Source organism: Rhinoderma darwinii, chromosome 1 (assembly GCF_050947455.1).
Source record: "Rhinoderma darwinii isolate aRhiDar2 chromosome 1, aRhiDar2.hap1, whole genome shotgun sequence".
Lineage (NCBI taxonomy): Eukaryota > Metazoa > Chordata > Amphibia > Anura > Rhinodermatidae > Rhinoderma > Rhinoderma darwinii.
This window is the reverse complement of record NC_134687.1, coordinates 564,438,835-564,456,008: the sequence shown is the minus strand read 5'-3', so window position 1 is coordinate 564,456,008 and position 17,174 is coordinate 564,438,835. Positions and strand designations below refer to the sequence as shown.

Sequence of the window (17,174 nt, the reverse complement as noted above, 5' to 3'; positions counted from 1 at the left end):
TATGGTGGCAAAGCAATGTCTCCTTCAGAACTGGTTGATAGCAGATATCCCGAACCAAAGTTTAGTAATCCAAGGGATGAGGAAATTTGTTCTATTTAGACAGAATCCGCATCGAAAACCACAGATACACAAGGCAAGAATTTTTTGGGGGAAATGGAAGCTATTTCTTACATATTTCTCTGTTTCGGAACTACGTAGTATAATTAACCCATTCATTGGTTCACCTTGGTATCTTATAGAAGACCTCAAGGGCACATTAGGGGCGCTGAAACTTCCTTAAACATAATATCAATATCTATAACGCCATAAACTTGCTATCTTGTGTTTTGTATGTTGCACCATATGGCTCCAGTTTAAAGTTTTGTGTGAATTGTTACCATGAATACTTCAACGAATACATGTCTAGATGGTGACCCTGACAAGTGTGGGTTGGTTGCGCTTCCTTCTCACCCATATTTGCGAGACCGAGCCATTGCATTCTGAGCATTGTGAAAATGTAGAGAATTACTTTACTTTATATCTCACAAGGCATTGTATTAATGTACCAGTTTTATTATTTTTCTTGTATGTGTAAAAACAATAAAATTATTTAAAAAAAAAAACAACCCCATAAATTGGTATTTTCCTGCCATTCCAAAACACATAATTGTTTGTCAAGAATAGACCTAGCTGTATCAAATGCAACAATCCTTGAAAGGGTTGTGAAAGTCTCTTACAAAACCAGGGGCATTTCTGATCACTCTCCCATCCTTGCGGAAATTAAAAAAGGTTTCATACTTCGCTTTCTATGATCTTTAAGATAAATGCTCAATGGATTAAAATTTTGAATGGGATAGATTAAACTAGAACTAGAAAAGCTTCTTTCTTTTTTTTTTTTTTTTTTTTTTTTTTTTTTGTAAATAAGGCTTTTCTCTGGGGTCTTTTTGTTAGAGATATAGCCAACCATAACTGCAGGAAAAAAAGCAGAGAACAGCAACTGAAATTATCTGTTCAATTGGAAAATGAACTGAATAATAATAAAAGTCAAGTATTAGAGCAAAAGTGGAGAGATGCTCAAAATCAATGAGTTTTTAGATCAAAAGGCTCAGGAATATGATCGGGCAAAGTTTTATGCAGAATCTGTTAAACCGGGCGCTTTTGTTTTCTAAACTTATTAGGGACCAAAATCCATTATCATATGTTATATTTTTGAAGAGTATTAATCTGTGACCCAGAATTTATAGGAATTTTAAGATTTTTATTTATTTTCAAAATGTATATGCCTCCAGATCTAGTGGAAACCTGACTTTGTTAAAAAAAAAAAAAAAATACTTTTGATAAAATTAATTTTCCCACTCGAAATACGGGTCAGTTGGATATTTTGGCTGCACCGATACAATTATCTGACTTGGAAAATACTCTAAAAAATCTACAAAAATAAGTCTCCCAGGTCCAGACGGGATCCCCTATGTGGTATATGTATCTGAGAGGGACCCTGCTCTTAAATCTACTTGATACATATAACCTTAGTTTTGAAACCAGTATTCCACCTTTATCGTGGACAGAGGCACTTATTACCCTGATTTTAAAACCGGTGAAAGACCCTGCACTGGTAGACCTATATCGACCTATATCTTTGATTAATTGTGATGCAAAATTGTTGGTAAAGATGTTTCTCTCTTTGGTAACTTCATCATTAGTCAACGAAAATCAGACTGGCTTTATGCCAGGGAAAAATACTTCGGATAATCTCTGCAGATTATTTTCTAACCTTCCGGATTTGGGGGAGGGAAATTATCCCCACTCAATACTGTCTTTGGATGCAGTTAATGGGTTTGACAGCAAGTGGAACTTTCTTTGGAAGGTTTTGATTAAATTTGTATTCCCGACTCCTTTTGTGAAATGGATTTACCCGTTCCCGACATTTGACGTATGGCTACGTCCTAGCCCGCTCCATACAATGCGGGTGTCTGCTGCATGTTACAGCCGACACTTCACAGTAACAAGTGGGAGCACAATCCCGCTCGTTTAACAATTAAATGCCGTGGTCAATAGCAACTGCAGCCTTTAAATAATTAGAGGGGGGTGACCCTCTCTAGCAGCTCATCGCGCCCCCCTGCAATGCAATCGTGGGGTGGCGATGGTTGCTATGGAAGCGTGGGGGGCCTAATGAAGGCCTCCCCAGATCTGCCATCTTTGTGCACCTGTTAATCCCTGCCTCTGGCAGGGCTTAATAGACACCCGTCAAAGACTATATACTAGTTCTTCTCAATGAATTAGAATATCATCAAAAAGTTAATTTTCTTTAATTAAATTCAAAAACTGAAATTCCTATTATATAGATTCATTACACACAGTGATCTATTCTATATAATGATTTTTAATACCGAAATGTTGGCCTACTGAAAAGTGTGTACAGTATATGTACTCCAAACTTGGTCGGTGCTCCTTTTGCATGAATTACTGCTTCAATGCGGTGTGGCATGGAGATGATCAGCCTGTGACACTGCTGAGGTGTTATGGAAGCCCAGGTTGCTTTGATGGCGGCCTTCAGCTCGTCTGCATTGTTGGGTCTGGGGTGTCATCTTCCTCTTGACAATACTCCATAGCTTCTCTATGGGGTTTAGGTCGGGTGGGTTTGCTGGCCAAGCAAGCACCGTGATACTGTGGTTATTAAAGCAAGTATTGGTACTTTTGGCAGTGTGAGCAGGTGCCGCGTCCTGCTGGAAAATGAAATCAGCATCTCCAAAAGGTTGTCAGCAGAGGGAAGCATGAAGTGCTCTAAAATTTCCTGGTAGACGGCTGCGTTGCTTGATATAACACAGTGGACCAACACCAGCAGATGACATGGCTCCCCAAACCATCACTGACTGGAAACTTCACACTGGACAGCAAGCAACTTGGATTGATGCCTCTCCAGACTCTAGGACCTTGATTTGAAAACAGGACTTTGGACCACTGTGTTATATCAAGTCCAGAATCAACGCAGCCGTCTACCAGGAAATTTTCGAGCACTTCATGCTTCCCTCTACTGACAAGCTTTATGGAGATGCGGATTTCATTTTCCAGTAGGACTTGGCACCTGCCCACACTGCCAAAAGTACCAATACCTGGTGTAATAACCACAGTATCACTGCGCTTGATTGGCCAGCAAACTCACCTGACCTAAACCCCATGGGGTATTATCAAGAGGAAGATGAGATACCAGACCCAACAATGCAGGCGACCTGAAGGCCGCTATCAAAGCAACCTGGGCTTCCATAATACCTCAGTAGTGCCACAGGCTGATCGCCTCCATGCCACGACGCATTGATGCAGTAATTCTTGCAAAAGGAGCCCCGACCAAGTATTGAGGGAATATACTGTACATACTTTTCATAAGGCCAACATTTCAGTATTAAAAATCATTTTGGAAATTGGGCTTCTATAATATAATTTTCTGAGACACTAAAATTTGGATTTTCGTTAACTGTTCGCCATAATCCTCAACATTAAAAGAAAAAAATGCTGGAAATAGATCACTGTGTAATGAATCTATATAATGAGTTTCACTTTTGAATTTAATTACTGAAATAAACTTTTTGATATTCTAATATATTGAGAAGGACTAGTATTGCGGTGTATAGTGCAAGCGAACCAACGATCACAAGTCCACTAGGGACTAATAAAAAAAATTTGTTACAATTGGGGCGTGGCCAGGCACTGATATGAGCGGACGCGCAGAGCCTTAGCTCCGTGTTGCGACCCCTGACATTCGGCCTTTGGTATTATCGATGCCAAAACTCCCTATAATCTCAGAAAAAAGGGTAGGAGACCCACGAGGAGCAATGTGGGACCTTCCAAGATGTCCGTTGCGGCCGAGAAATTAGTTCACCAGGGGCTCCGGACAAGATGGCGCCCGAGGCGAGTCTGCACTTGCACAGCCTGTGACGCTTACTGTACTTCCTGAGGAATGTCCGGCGTCACCTGAACTGACCATGAAGCTGGTCTCGGACGCTTCTGACGGCGGTCCTGGAGACTCTGACGTCAGTCACAACCAAAATTGAGGGGGTGAAGGTGGATGTCTGTCTCTTGCGCCAGGACTTGCATAACCTGATAGACCGGGTTACTCAGGCTGAGACTAGAATCTCTACCGTGGAAGACCGTATTGAAGCCATGCCTCGCACGCTAAGTGATCTTACCGGTAAGATGGAGCTGTGGCGCCAAAAGGCTGGCTATCTGGAGAATCGTTTGAGGAGGAATAACTTGTGGATTGTGGGCCTCCCTGAAAGGGCAGAGGACCTAAGACCAGATGCGTACATTGAAAAATGGCTGAAAGATTTGTTTCCAGACACTTCATTCTCGCAGGCCTTCGCTGTTTAAAGGGTGCACAGAGTTCCCGCCAAATTTCCACCTCCTGGTACGAACCCGAGGCCATTGCTGGCGCACCTGTTGAATTTCAAGGATCGGATACAGTGTTGCGGGCTGCTCGACTCAAAGGAGAGATTGTTTGAAAACACTACGGTTTCCATTTTTCCCGTTTTTTTTTTTTTGTTTTTTTTTCCCTCTCTCCGGAGCTGCAACGCCAAAGGGTGTCGTATGTTCACATCAAAGACTACTATGTGAGAAACTGATTCCATGGTGTATACTGCACGCCTGAGTGGTTGATGGGGACCGCTCGTTGTTTTTTTTTACTACCCCAAAGGCGGCTGATAAATGGCTCTCCAGGATTGGATGATCTCCCCGCCGCTGAGAGTGATTTTCCGTGAGATGGTGATTGTGAGTTTAGTGATACCGTTCTCTGACATTTGCTTCTGGTTCTTTTGAATCGGCTACGTGTTATTCTGTTATATGATGTACAGCCATGGTGATTCTCCTCTCTCATGTGCATATTTATATTTCTTGGCCCTAGTTGCTTATGTGAAATCCATATATTATATGGAGTCAGCGACTAGAGGGTGCACATGGATACGTTCAATTCTGATTTTATAAATGTTTAGAAGATATGGGAGTAGCACCGTATGGTTTTCCTGCCCCATATCTATTGTGTAACGGGACATAGTCTCCTTTGCTGGCTCGTTATTGCTAAACACAGGGGGATGCTACTGGTGAGTGATTGTTCCTTTCTTTATTCCACAGTGTTTATTCCCAGAATAGTGGAAACACCTCCTTTAATTTCGCTCTGACTACACGTATGCTTCTTAAGCTCCAGTTGAGCCCCTATGTTCATTGTCGTTCCCTGTTGCTTCTCTTAAGACACTAACTTGGAATGTACACCGCATTCCAAATTATTATGCAAATGTTATTTTTCGCTGATTTTTCCTAAATAGTCGATGCAAATGACAGTCAGTATAATCTTCAAGCCATCAGCCATTGGAGTATAATGCGAATTTTAATGAACAAATCTCCTAATGATAACAGATTTTTTTTAAAAGTAAAAAAATTCAAAATGCACGGTTTCAAATTATTATGCACAACAGAGATCAAAACATTTTAAAGGTTGTAAAGAGAACTAAAATGGTAATTTGTTGAATTTGCAGCATCAGGAGGACATATTTACAGAAATCAAAAGCCCTTTCAATCAAAAAAAACTTAGCAGGTCAAGTTACATGTTAACATAGGACCCCTTCTTTGATATCACCTTCACAATTCTTGTATCCATTGAATTTGTGAGTATTTGGACAGTTTCTTCTTATGCAGGATGTCAGAATAGCCTCCCAGAGCTTCTGTTTTGATGTGAACTGCCTCCCACCCTCAGATATTTTGCTTGAGGATGCTCCAAAGTTTCTCAATAGGGTTGAGGTTAGGGGAACATGGGGGCCACACCATGAGTTTCTCTCCTTTTATGCCCATAGCAGCCAATGACAGAGGTATTCTTTGCAGCATGAGAGAGTGCATTGTCATGCATCAAGATATTTTTGCTACGGAAGGCACGGTTTTTCTTTTTGTACCACGGAAGAAAGTGGTCAGTCATAAACTCTACGTACTTTGCAGAGGTCATTTTCACACCGTCAGGGACCCTAAAGGGGCCTATCAGCTCTCTCCCCATGATTCCAGCCCAAAACATGACTCCGCCACCTCCTTGCTGACGTCGCAGCCTTGTTGGGGCATGGTGGCCATTCACCAACCATCCACTACTCCATCCATCTGGACCATTCAGGGTTGCACGGCACTCATCAGTAAACACGGTTTGAAAATTAGTCTTCATGTATTTCTGAGCCCACTGCAACCGTTTCTGCTTGTGAGCAAACCTCTGGAGGATCCTACACCTTGAGGTTCGCGGGACTCCAGAGGCACCAGCAGCTTCAAATACCTGTTTGCTGCTTTGCAATGGCATTTTAGCAGCTGCTCTCCTAATCCTATTCATTTGTCTGGCAGAAAACTTCCTCATTATGCCTTTACCTGAATGAACCCGTCTGTGCTCTTAATCCGCCACAAATCTTTTCACCGTAAGGGTATGTGCACACACTAATTACGTCCGTAATTGACGGACGTATTTCGGCCGCAAGTCCCGGACCGAACACAGTGCAGGGAGCCGGGCTCCTAGCATCATACTTATGTACGACGCTAGGAGTCCCTGCCTCGCTGCAAGACAACTGTCCCGTACTGAAAACATGATTACAGTACGGCACAGTTGTCCTGCAGCGAGGCAGGGACTCCTAGCATCGTACATAAGTATGATGCTAGGAGCCCGGCTCCCTGCACTGTGTTCGGTCCGGGACTTGCGGCCGAAATACGTCTGTCAATTACGGACGTAATTAGTGTGTGTGCACATACCCTAAAAAGTAGCATGTCACTACTTGAGGCGTTTTTTAGAGCTGATTTTCCATTGAACATTATGAAAAACGCCTCAAAAGAAGCTCCAAATTTCATTCTCCGCTTCAAAAACGTCTGAAAATCAGAGGCTGTTTTCTCTGAAATCAGCTCCGTATTTTTCAGACGTTTTTTGTTAAGCGTGTGAACATACCCTAAATCTGTCCATAACAAGAGACTGTGCACTCAGGACAAGCCCTGCCCTCATGCCGTAGTTGTGTGGTTCTGGCTGCAGTGATGGCGGTGGGTGGTTCTGACACCCGCCTCCCCCGTCGGGTCAGGACAGAAGTGGTGTCCGGATTGGAGACACAGCCGCACCTGTTCTCAGGTTGTCTGGTATTGCAGTTCACCTCCATTGAAGTGAATAGGACAGAGCTGTAATACCACACACTACCTGAGGACAGGTGCGGCGCCATGTTTTCCTGGACGACCCCTTTAAGACTTCTCCCGTGTGTGTGTGTGGCAGAGCGGAGTGTGCACGGGCGCCGCTGATACTTCATAGTCGCTTATCAGCTGTTTTGAAGAATCAGCGGTGAGCACCCCCCCCCCCCATACACACACAAATCCCCCAAACAAGCAAAATCAAGTGTAATCAAGCAGTTTTTGTGTTTTTTTTTTGCAAAAACCTGTCAAATAAACGGCGTGTGAACCGGTCAACTGAAAAGTCATTCACTTCACTTTCATCATTCTAAGGCACCCAGCCTATTTTCAGGTGTAAACGAGGCGTTTTACGCCTGAAAAAACGGCTCCAATACGTCGGCAAACATCTGCCCATTCATTTGAATGGGTTTGCCGACGTACTGTGCCGACGACCTGTAATTTTACCCGTCGCTGTCAAAAGACGGCGCGTAAAATAACAGCCTCGGCAAAGAAGTGCAGGACACTTCTTGGGACGTAATTTGAGCCGTTTTTCAATGAAGAACCGCTCCAAATTACGGCCGTAATTGACGCCTCGCAAAACGCGAGTACGTGCAATTACGTCTGAAATGACGGAGCTGTTTTCTCCTGAAAACAGCTCCGTCATTTCAGACGTAAATGCAGTTAGCGTGTGCACATACCCTAAGGGTATGTTCACACACAATGTTTTCAGCTGAAAAATCGGAAGCAGAACGCCTACAAGCATCTGCCCATTGGTTTCAATGGGAAATACGGCGTTCTGTTCCGACAGGGCGTTTTTTTACGTGGTAGTTTTCCAAAAACGGCACGTAAAATGACGCCCGACCAAAATGAAGTGCACATAACTTCTTGGGACGTTAAAAAACGCGAGTTTGATTAAAAAATGGCTGAAAATCAGAAGCCCTTTGTTTAGTAAGCATGTGAACATACACTTAGCCTTTTGGTGTGTCCTATAACTTCTTCCAGCTGCAGAATCACACCCAAAATGGCTGCCGGACACTGCTTAGCAATTTGAAGACTCCTTTTCCTGGCTTGTGAGAGGGGGGGGTGAGGATCCCTCCCACATTTACAGCAGCTGTGAGTCAGGTTGCTTTGCCTTATTCACCTTGCTGTAATTCTGGGAAGTGCTCCACCTGGTGGCCAACATTGGAAAACGTCAAATTATTATTTAATTTTTAATACTTTCCACCATACGGAAAAAAATACAGCAAAAAACGTAAAAAATATAATAGAAATAAGTAACGACACTTAAAAAAAAAAAAAGGTTTAATTTGCGACACATTCCCTTTAAAACTCACGGGAGAAATTCTGTAATATTTAAATTTTTTATTTTATAAAAAAAAAAAAATTTCTGTTCTGCGGTATGGAGAGAGGTGGGGGATAATCTGTAATCTGTGATTTTATATCTATTATAATACTTTTCTAAACCTAAAAGAGAAAAAAAAATAAACAATTGGTATTGACGCATCCGTAAAAGACCAAACTATTTCAATATAACCTATTTATCTCATAGCGTAAATGCCAATAAAAAGGCCAAAAAAACAAGTTTTCACACCCCTACATCAACTGAAAAATAAAAGTTTTGGGTCTCCGAATAAGGCCCCATGCAAACGAACGTAGTATTCGGGCGTAATTGCGGACTGTAGTTACGGTCCGCAATTACGGACCAATTCATTGCTATTGACCACGGACACCTTCCCGTATGTTTACATAGAAACCATAGAAAGCCTCCACGAAAGATAGGACGTCCTATATTTTGCCTTTTATGGACCGTGCTCCCATACTTTATATGGGAGCACAGCCCGCAAATACGCGTGGCAGTCTGCGGCCGGCCATGCTCGTAATCGCGGACCGAGATTACGGGCACGGCCATGTGCATGATGCCTAAGGTGATGCAAAATAAAGGAAAAATTAACATTTTGTTTTTTTAGTAAAAGTAGCAAATAATAAACTATTCAAGTTTGGTATCACTGTAATTGTCTTGACCTGCAGAATAAGATTAACCTGACATTTTTACGCGTGGTGAAGCCATAAAAACAATGGCGGAATCAGGCCTTTTTTTTTTTCTGTTCTACACCATAAATAATAATCTTTCCCATTTTCAGTTAGAGGCTCTGTCACCAGATTTTGCAACCCCTATCTGCTATTGCAGCAGATAGGCGCTGCAATGTAGATTACAGTAACGTTTTTATTTTTAAAAAACGAGCATTTTTGGCCAAGTTATGACCATTTTCGTATTTATGCAAATGAGGCTTGAAAAAGTACAACTGGGCGTGTTGAAAAGTAAAAGTACAACTGGGCGTGTATTATGTGCGTACATCGGGGCGTGTTTACTACTTTTACTAGCTGGGCGTTCTGATGAGAAGTATCATCCACTTCTCTTCACAACACCCAGCTTCTGGCAGTGCAGATCTGTGACGTCACTCACAGGTCCTGCATCGTGTCAGACGAGCGAGGACACATCGGCACCAGAGGCTACAGTTGATTCTGCAGCAGCATCAGCATTTGCAGGTAAGTAGCTACATCGACTTACCTGCAAACGCCGATGCTGCTGCAGAATCATCTGTAGCCTCTGGTGCCGATGTGTCCTCGCTCGTCTGACACGATGCAGGACCTGTGAGTGACGACACAGCGTGATCTCTGGAGAACACGGCTGTGTCTGCACTGCCAGAAGCTGGGCGTTCTGAAGAGAAGTGGATGATACTTCTATACACAACGCCCAGCTAGTAAAAGTAGTAAATACGCCCAGATGTACGCACATAATACACGCCCAGTTGTACTTTTACTTTTCAACACGCCCACTTGGACTTTTGCAAGCCTCATTTGCATAAATACGAAAATGGTCATAACTTGGCCAAAAATGCTCGTTTTTTAAAAATAAAAACGTTACTGTAATCTACATTGCAGCGCCTATCTGCTGCAATAGCAGATAGGGGTTGCAAAATCTGGTGACAGAGCCTCTTTAATTCTATGGTACAAAGAAGGGTGCTGTCAAAAACGACAATTCGTTCAGCAAAATTTTTTTTTTAAAAAGGCCTCATACGGCTATGTCCACAGAAAAATAAAAAATTATAGCTTTTAGAAGACGGGGAGGGAAACCCAAAAATGGAAAAGTGGCAAGGGGTTAAAAGCAAATTTTCTACAATTACTAGTCCAGTGAAGTTTACACTTTGATTATTTTTGCTCAGTATTTATTTTTCTTTCCAATTCTAGCACTATGAGGTGTGGAGGGTTGTGGGACTGTAAGCAGTCATGTGCCATGCTGGTTTTTCTGATATGAGGACACTTGCTTTGTAATACTGCTGGAGCCTTGCGTCTGACTTCTAGTCCTGGTCTAATATCTCCCGCTATAACTGGTCCTCCTGTACATTTACTATTTTGTTTTCCTGTTTTTATCGGCAGAACTTAAAGAGACCTGTACCACAGTGATGACCGAGCTCAAAGCTATGAAGGAAAGTGAGAACACCAGTTTTGCTCAAATGGATGACCAGAAATTGAAGAGTATAAATAAATACATTGCAAAGGAAATTGACATGGTGACAATGATTCAGAATGTTTTTCAGGTAACCGCAATGTCCAAACTTTGAATATCATATTAAGGGGTTGTCCACTACCTGACAACTGATGACCTATTCACCGTATATGATCAGTAATTGTATATGATCGGTGCGGATCCGACACCCGGACCCCACACCGATCAGCTGTTCAGGCTGCCTGCGGGCACTGGACGTCCATGCCGGAAAAAGATGGCTCCGGTCATGGAAGCCGAGCTGCAGTACTGCAGCTCTGCTCCTACTCAAGTGAATAGGAGCAGAGATGCAGTTCCAGAGCACGGCCGATATGGAATGTACGGAGTCGACTGCCTCTGGCTCCGTACATTGCATATTGTGCAATGACATCCGGTGCCCGCAGGCAGCCGAAGAATCTGATCGGTGCAGGGTCCAGGTGTCGGACCCCCACCGATCGTATTCTAATGACCTATCCAGTGGATAGGTCATCCGTTGTCAAGTAGTGGACAACCACTTTAATATCTATTTCTAGGAAACTGCTCATTTAAAGGTCTTCAGAGAGAATGCATTAAAAATCCTATTTCTATACTCTCTATCAGGGAAAATGTACATCATAGATGGAGGACCGTCGTGTATGGGCCAGAGCGGAGAACTGCTCAGTGCGGCCTGTCCCATGTATATAATGGCAAACCATTATATAATGACGTCCTCAAACAAGACGTAAGGACATGTTTACACGCTGTGGATTTTAGGTCAGAAATCCGCTACAAAATACACGTATTTGGGGTTTAAAAAATCTGAGTGAATTTGAGCGCATGCTTCAGATCTTAAAATTTTCTTGTGGATTTGCAAAATCTGCATGTGTTTTATCCATGTGAACTTCACCATAGCAATGCCTTTATATCAACACAGATTTTTTAAATGCATGGTATTGTAGCTAGCGGAAAAATTACTACTAGTGCACAGCTCAAAGGCTGCATGTGAACATAGCCTTAGGGTATTTTATAGATTTCCATTTGTAATTTTGTAATGGGATCTGACTGGACACACTCCCCTTCAAGATTTTTGTGTTTGGTAAGCGAAAAAAAACCCGCTGTGGCCAGATGTTACTTTAACCCCTTCCCGACATCCGCCGTATATATACGGCGCACGCCGGGTGGGGAAATATGGAGCGGGCTGACGGGTAACGAGCGGGATCCCGTTCGAGCGCGATCCCGCTTGTTTAACCCGTTAAATGCCGCTTTCAATTACGATGGCACCATTTAAATTACTACAAACGGGGGCGACCCCCTGTAACGTCCCAACGGCCCCCCGTAGCGAGATCGGGGGGAGCTGTTGGTTGGCACGGCTGCCTGGGGGCCTGACTAAGTCCCCCAGGTCCGCCATCTTTGTACTCCTATGAAGCTCTGCCTCCGGCAGGGCTTCATAGGAGACTGTCAGAAACGCGATATACTGCAATACATTAGTATTGCAGTATATCGTGCAAGTGATCTAACGATCGCTGGTTAAAGTCCCCTAGGGAGACACGTAAAAAACTGTAAAATAAAGTTGTTTTTTTAACAAATAAAAAAAAATTAAAAGCTCAAAAATAAAACATTTTCCCTCAAGCACAATGTAAAAAAATTAAAAAACAAACATAACTGGTATTGACGCGTCCGTAAAAGTCTGAACTATTACAATATATAATTTTTTAGTCCGCACGGTGAACGCTGTAAAAAATTAACCTCAGAATTGCTGTTTTTTTGGTCCCTTCTTCTCCCACAAAAAAATGAAATAAAAAGTCTCTCACGTACCCTAAAATGGTACCAATATAAACTGCAGCTCGCCCCGCAAAAAATCCCTCACACGGCTAAATCGACAGAAAAATAAAAACGTTATGGCTCTCCGAATGTGGCGACAAAACTCAAATTGTATTTTTAACCATCAGTTTTTTCATTGTAAAAGTAGTAAAACCTAAAGAAAACTATATAAATTTAATATCACTGTAATCGTATTGACCCGCAGAATAATGTTAACATGCCTTTTTTTTACCATAATGTGAATGCCGTAAAAACAAACCACCCAAAATGTTGAGGAATTGCTGTTTTTTTTTCCTCTTCCACCCCACATATATATTTTTTTCTCGTTTCCCACTACATTATATGGTACAAAAAATGGTGCTGTGAAAATCTACAACTCGTCCCACAAAAAACAAGCCCTCATACGCCAATATTAATGGAAAAATAAGAGTTATGGCTTTTGGAACGTGGGGAGGAAAAAACAAAAGTGAAAATCCCAAAAATGGCTGTGGCGGGAAGGGGTTAAAGTCTATAGCGAATTATGGAAAAGTGTTTCTGACTTCTTTATGGGACTTAGGGCAGATTCAGACCAACGTGTTTTGCGTCCGTGCCGGCCGCGTGGTTTTCACGCAGCTCGCGCGGACCTAGAGAAGTCTATGCGGCAGTGCAGACAGTCCGTGAGTTTTGTGCAGCGTTAGTCCGCTGCGTAAAACTCGCAACATGTTCTATGTGTCAGCGTTTTTTGCGCATCACGCACCCATTGAAGTCAATGGGTGCGTGAAAATCACGCATGCCCCACGGAAGCACTTCCGTGCGACAAGCGTTATTCGCGCAATAACAGTAAAAGAATGAATGTAAACAAAAGCACCACGTGCTTTTCTGTTTACAAACATCCAAACAGTGTCATAAAGATGGCGGCTGCGTGAAAAGCACGCAGCCACGCATCCATATGAACAGGGCACACGGAGCTGTCAAGTGCCATTTGCGCACGCAAAACGCTGCGGGTTTTGCGTGCGCAAAAACGGCACGTTCGTCTGAATCAGCCCTTAAAAAAATGCCAGAAATAAAACCTTTTATACTTGCGACAAATGTCAGGAAGGGGTTAGTCATGGAAAGCTGCTACCTTCCGCAGTTTGTCATAGTCTTACGACAAATGGATGGCACGTGCTCAGAAGTTAAGCCCGTGTTACAGCTGATACCCTGCTATAATGGCGGGGACCAAAGTTAGCGTCGATTCCCGCGATTAACCCCCTTTAAAAGTATCTGTCCCTAGTTTAGTAATGCCCAGTCTCCTAGCTAACCGAATAGGTGCTGTCACACTGATAATTCTAGTGATAATTTTGTCCCAAAAAGTTTATTTTAAATGTTATGAGCTTTTTGTTTTCTCAATATGCAAATGAGGCTATACTAGACAAGTGGGTGTAAACACCAGTGATTCCCCTAAGGTGGAGCTACCTCACAGCCTCTGAGCTGTCCTATCAGCATTAAGCTGCTTCACACACCATCTGAGACTGGAGGGAAGGGGGATCACTTCTTCAAATAGCCATATCTCGGGCTGTAGACCACATAGAACAGTGCTTCTGATGACATATGAAAGATGGATCACAGTTCTAGCTGTGAAACAACTGAATGTATTACCAGTTGAAAACAGTCGGGAATGGAAGCTTTATGCTATATAATCACGCTGTGTTGCTGGGCTGGGAAGAGAACTGTGACGCTGATTGGACCGCTTCATACCGAAAACACTACACCGCCCAGAGTGAAACTAAAGCATTACCTCCCGTTTGGCAAGTATAGCCAAATTAGCATATTTAGAGAAATGCACATAACTTTGCAAATAATGTTTTTGAAAAAAATTACGCTAATTATCATAGCATCATAGCGCCTATTAGATTAGTTAGAAGATAGGGCATTAATAAACTAGTGGCAGATCCTCTTTAAATACAGCGGTCAAAAGCGACCGCTGCATTTAAGGGGTTTGAAGCCAATCTGCATATCTGATGGCAACCGGAAGCCTAACACTGGCCTCCCGGTCTGCCATGTATGGAAGCCTCCGAGCAGGCCTAAAAGGCTTTCTGTAGCAACGGGAAGATGGTGCGGGTTCAGAAGCTGAGCTAGCTCTGACTGCTGCCATTAGCCCCTTAGATGCAGCGATCAAAAGCAATCGCTTCATCTAAGTGGTTTGTAGAAAATCTGCAACCCTGTGATGCGATTGTGGGGGGTGCTGATGGCTGCTATGGCAACAGGAGGCCTAACAATGGCCTCCTGGTCTGCCAACTACTTGAGCCGATTAGGCCCTGCCTGGAGGTGGAGCCTAATCTGCTTGCTGTCAGTGAACGACTGACAATTCTAATGTACTGTAATGGTATTAGAACAGCACTCAAACAGTTGGACTTTCAAGTCCCCTAGTGGGACTTAAAACTTTTTTTTTACTTTGTTGCCCTTATCAAGTCCTTTCTAATTGAAAATATAAAATAAACCATACATATTTTGTATCGCAGCGTCCGTAACGGCCTGAGCTATAAAAAATATTAATGTAAATAACGTCAGAATTACTGTCTTTTGGTCACCTTGGCTTCCAAAAATTGGAATAAAAAATATCACGCGTGTATCCAATGGTACCTATAAAAACGATAGGTCGTCTTGCAAAAAACAAGCCTCCATACAGCTTAGTCGATGAAAAAATGAAACCGTTCTGGTTCTCACAAGATGGCGAAATAAAAAAAAAACATTATTTTAATTTTATTGTGCAAAAGTTGTAAAATATAAATTTGGTTTTGCCGGAATCATACTGATCCGCGGAATAAAGTTAACATGTAATTTTATAACGCATGGTGAACATTATAAAAGAACAAAAAAAAACCACTATGCCAGAATTGCTGTTTGTTTTGTTTACCTTGCCTCCCAAAAAAAAGACAGTCGCACGTTACCCCGAAATGGTACCAATAAAACCTAGAGCTTGTCCCGCAAAATAACAGCCCTCATACCACAACGTCTAGGAAAAAAATTTAATAAGTTAAGGCTCCCATAAGTCAGGAAAGACAAAAATATGCAGCTGTGCAGGCCCGAGAGGATAAATCGGCTCTTGAAAACAGAAGAAATATTCAAGACCCTAAAATTAGAGAAACAGGAAGGGGAGGGCTCAAATATAAAAAACATTTTTTATTTTCACTGCCCAATCCTAATAAAATATATCAAACACCTATGATGAATTCCTCAAGGGGTGTTGTTTCAAATATGGAGTCACTTTTGGGTAGTTACCACTGTACTGGTGCCTTAGGGGCTTTGCAAAAGCGACATGATGCTGAGAAACCAACCAGCAAAATCTGCTCTCCAAATGGTGTGCCTTCCCTTCTGAGCACTGCTGTGTGCCCAAAACAGCCGTTTATGACCACATAAGTTGTTTTACAAATGTTGGGGGGCTTTTTCTCCTTGTGGAAATTGTTGTTTTTTTTTTAAGCTAAAACGTCATTTTATTGGAGAAAATTAACATTTTTCGTTTTCATGGCCAATTTCTAATAAAATCTATGAAACACCTGTGGGGTCAAAATGCTCACTACCTAGATGAATTCATTGTGGGGTGTAGTTTGCAAAATAGGGTCTTTTTTGGGGTGTTTATGTTTTGGCACCACAAGACCTCTTCAAAACCTGACATGGTGCCTAAAATATAATCTAATAAATAGAAGGCCCCAAAATTCACTAGGTGCTCCTTTGCATCGGAGACCTGTGTTTCAGTCCATTAGCACACTAGGCCATATGTGGGATACTTCTAAAAACTGCAGAATCTGGGAAATATTGACTTGTGTTTCTGTGGTAAAACCTTCCGTGGTACAGAAAAAAATAGATTTAAAGAGGCTTTGTCACCAGATTATAAATGCCCTATCTCCTACATAATCTGATCGGCGCTGTAATGTACAGGGTGGGTCATTTATATGGATACCTAAATAAAATGGGAATGGTTGGTGATATTAACTTCCTGTTTGTGGCACATTAGTATATGGGAGGGGGGGAACTTTTCAAGCTGGGTGTTGACCATGGCGGCCATTCTGAAGTCGGACATTTTGTATCCAACTTTAGTTTTTTCAATGGGAAGAGGGTCATGTGACACATCAAAGTTATCGAGAATTTCACAAGAAAAACAATGGTGTGCTTGGTTTTAACGTTACTTTATTCTTTCATGAGTTATTTACAAGTTTCTGACTACTTATAAAATGTGTTCAAAGTGCTGCCCATTGTGTTGGATTGTCAATGCAACCCTTTTCTCCCACTCTTCACACACTGATAGCAACACCGCAGAAGAAATGCCTCCCGATCTGATCAACTTAGACTTTTCTCTTTGGGGTCATCTGAAGGCAATTGTCTATGCTGTGAAGATACGAGATGTGCAGCAACTGAAACTACGGATACTGGAAGCCTGTGCTAGCATTTCTTCTGCGGTGCTGCTATCAGTGTGTGAAGAGTGGGAGAAGAGGGTTGCATTGACAATCCAACACAATGGGCAGCACTTTGAACACATTTTATAAGTGGTCAGAAACTTGTAAATAACTCATGAAAGAATAAAGTAACGTTAAAACCAAGCACACCATTTTCTTGTGAAATTCTCGATAAGTTTGATGTGTCACATGACCCTATTCCCATTGAAAAAACTAAAGTTGGATACAAAATGGCCACCATGGTCAACACCCAGCTTGAAAAGTTTCCCCCCTCCCATATACTAATG

At 42.3% G+C, this 17,174-nt stretch overlaps 1 protein-coding gene across 1 annotated transcript in view; it reads left to right on the top strand.

Moving 5' to 3' along the window:
• CENPH (centromere protein H) overlaps positions 1 to 17,174 on the top strand; it is a 73,193-nt gene that overhangs the window by 48,605 nt on the left and 7,414 nt on the right. The window contains exon 8 of the mRNA XM_075854894.1: positions 10,570 to 10,730. Coding sequence (XP_075711009.1) covers positions 10,570 to 10,730 — 161 coding nt within the window. The remainder of the gene's footprint in view (positions 1 to 10,569; positions 10,731 to 17,174) is intronic.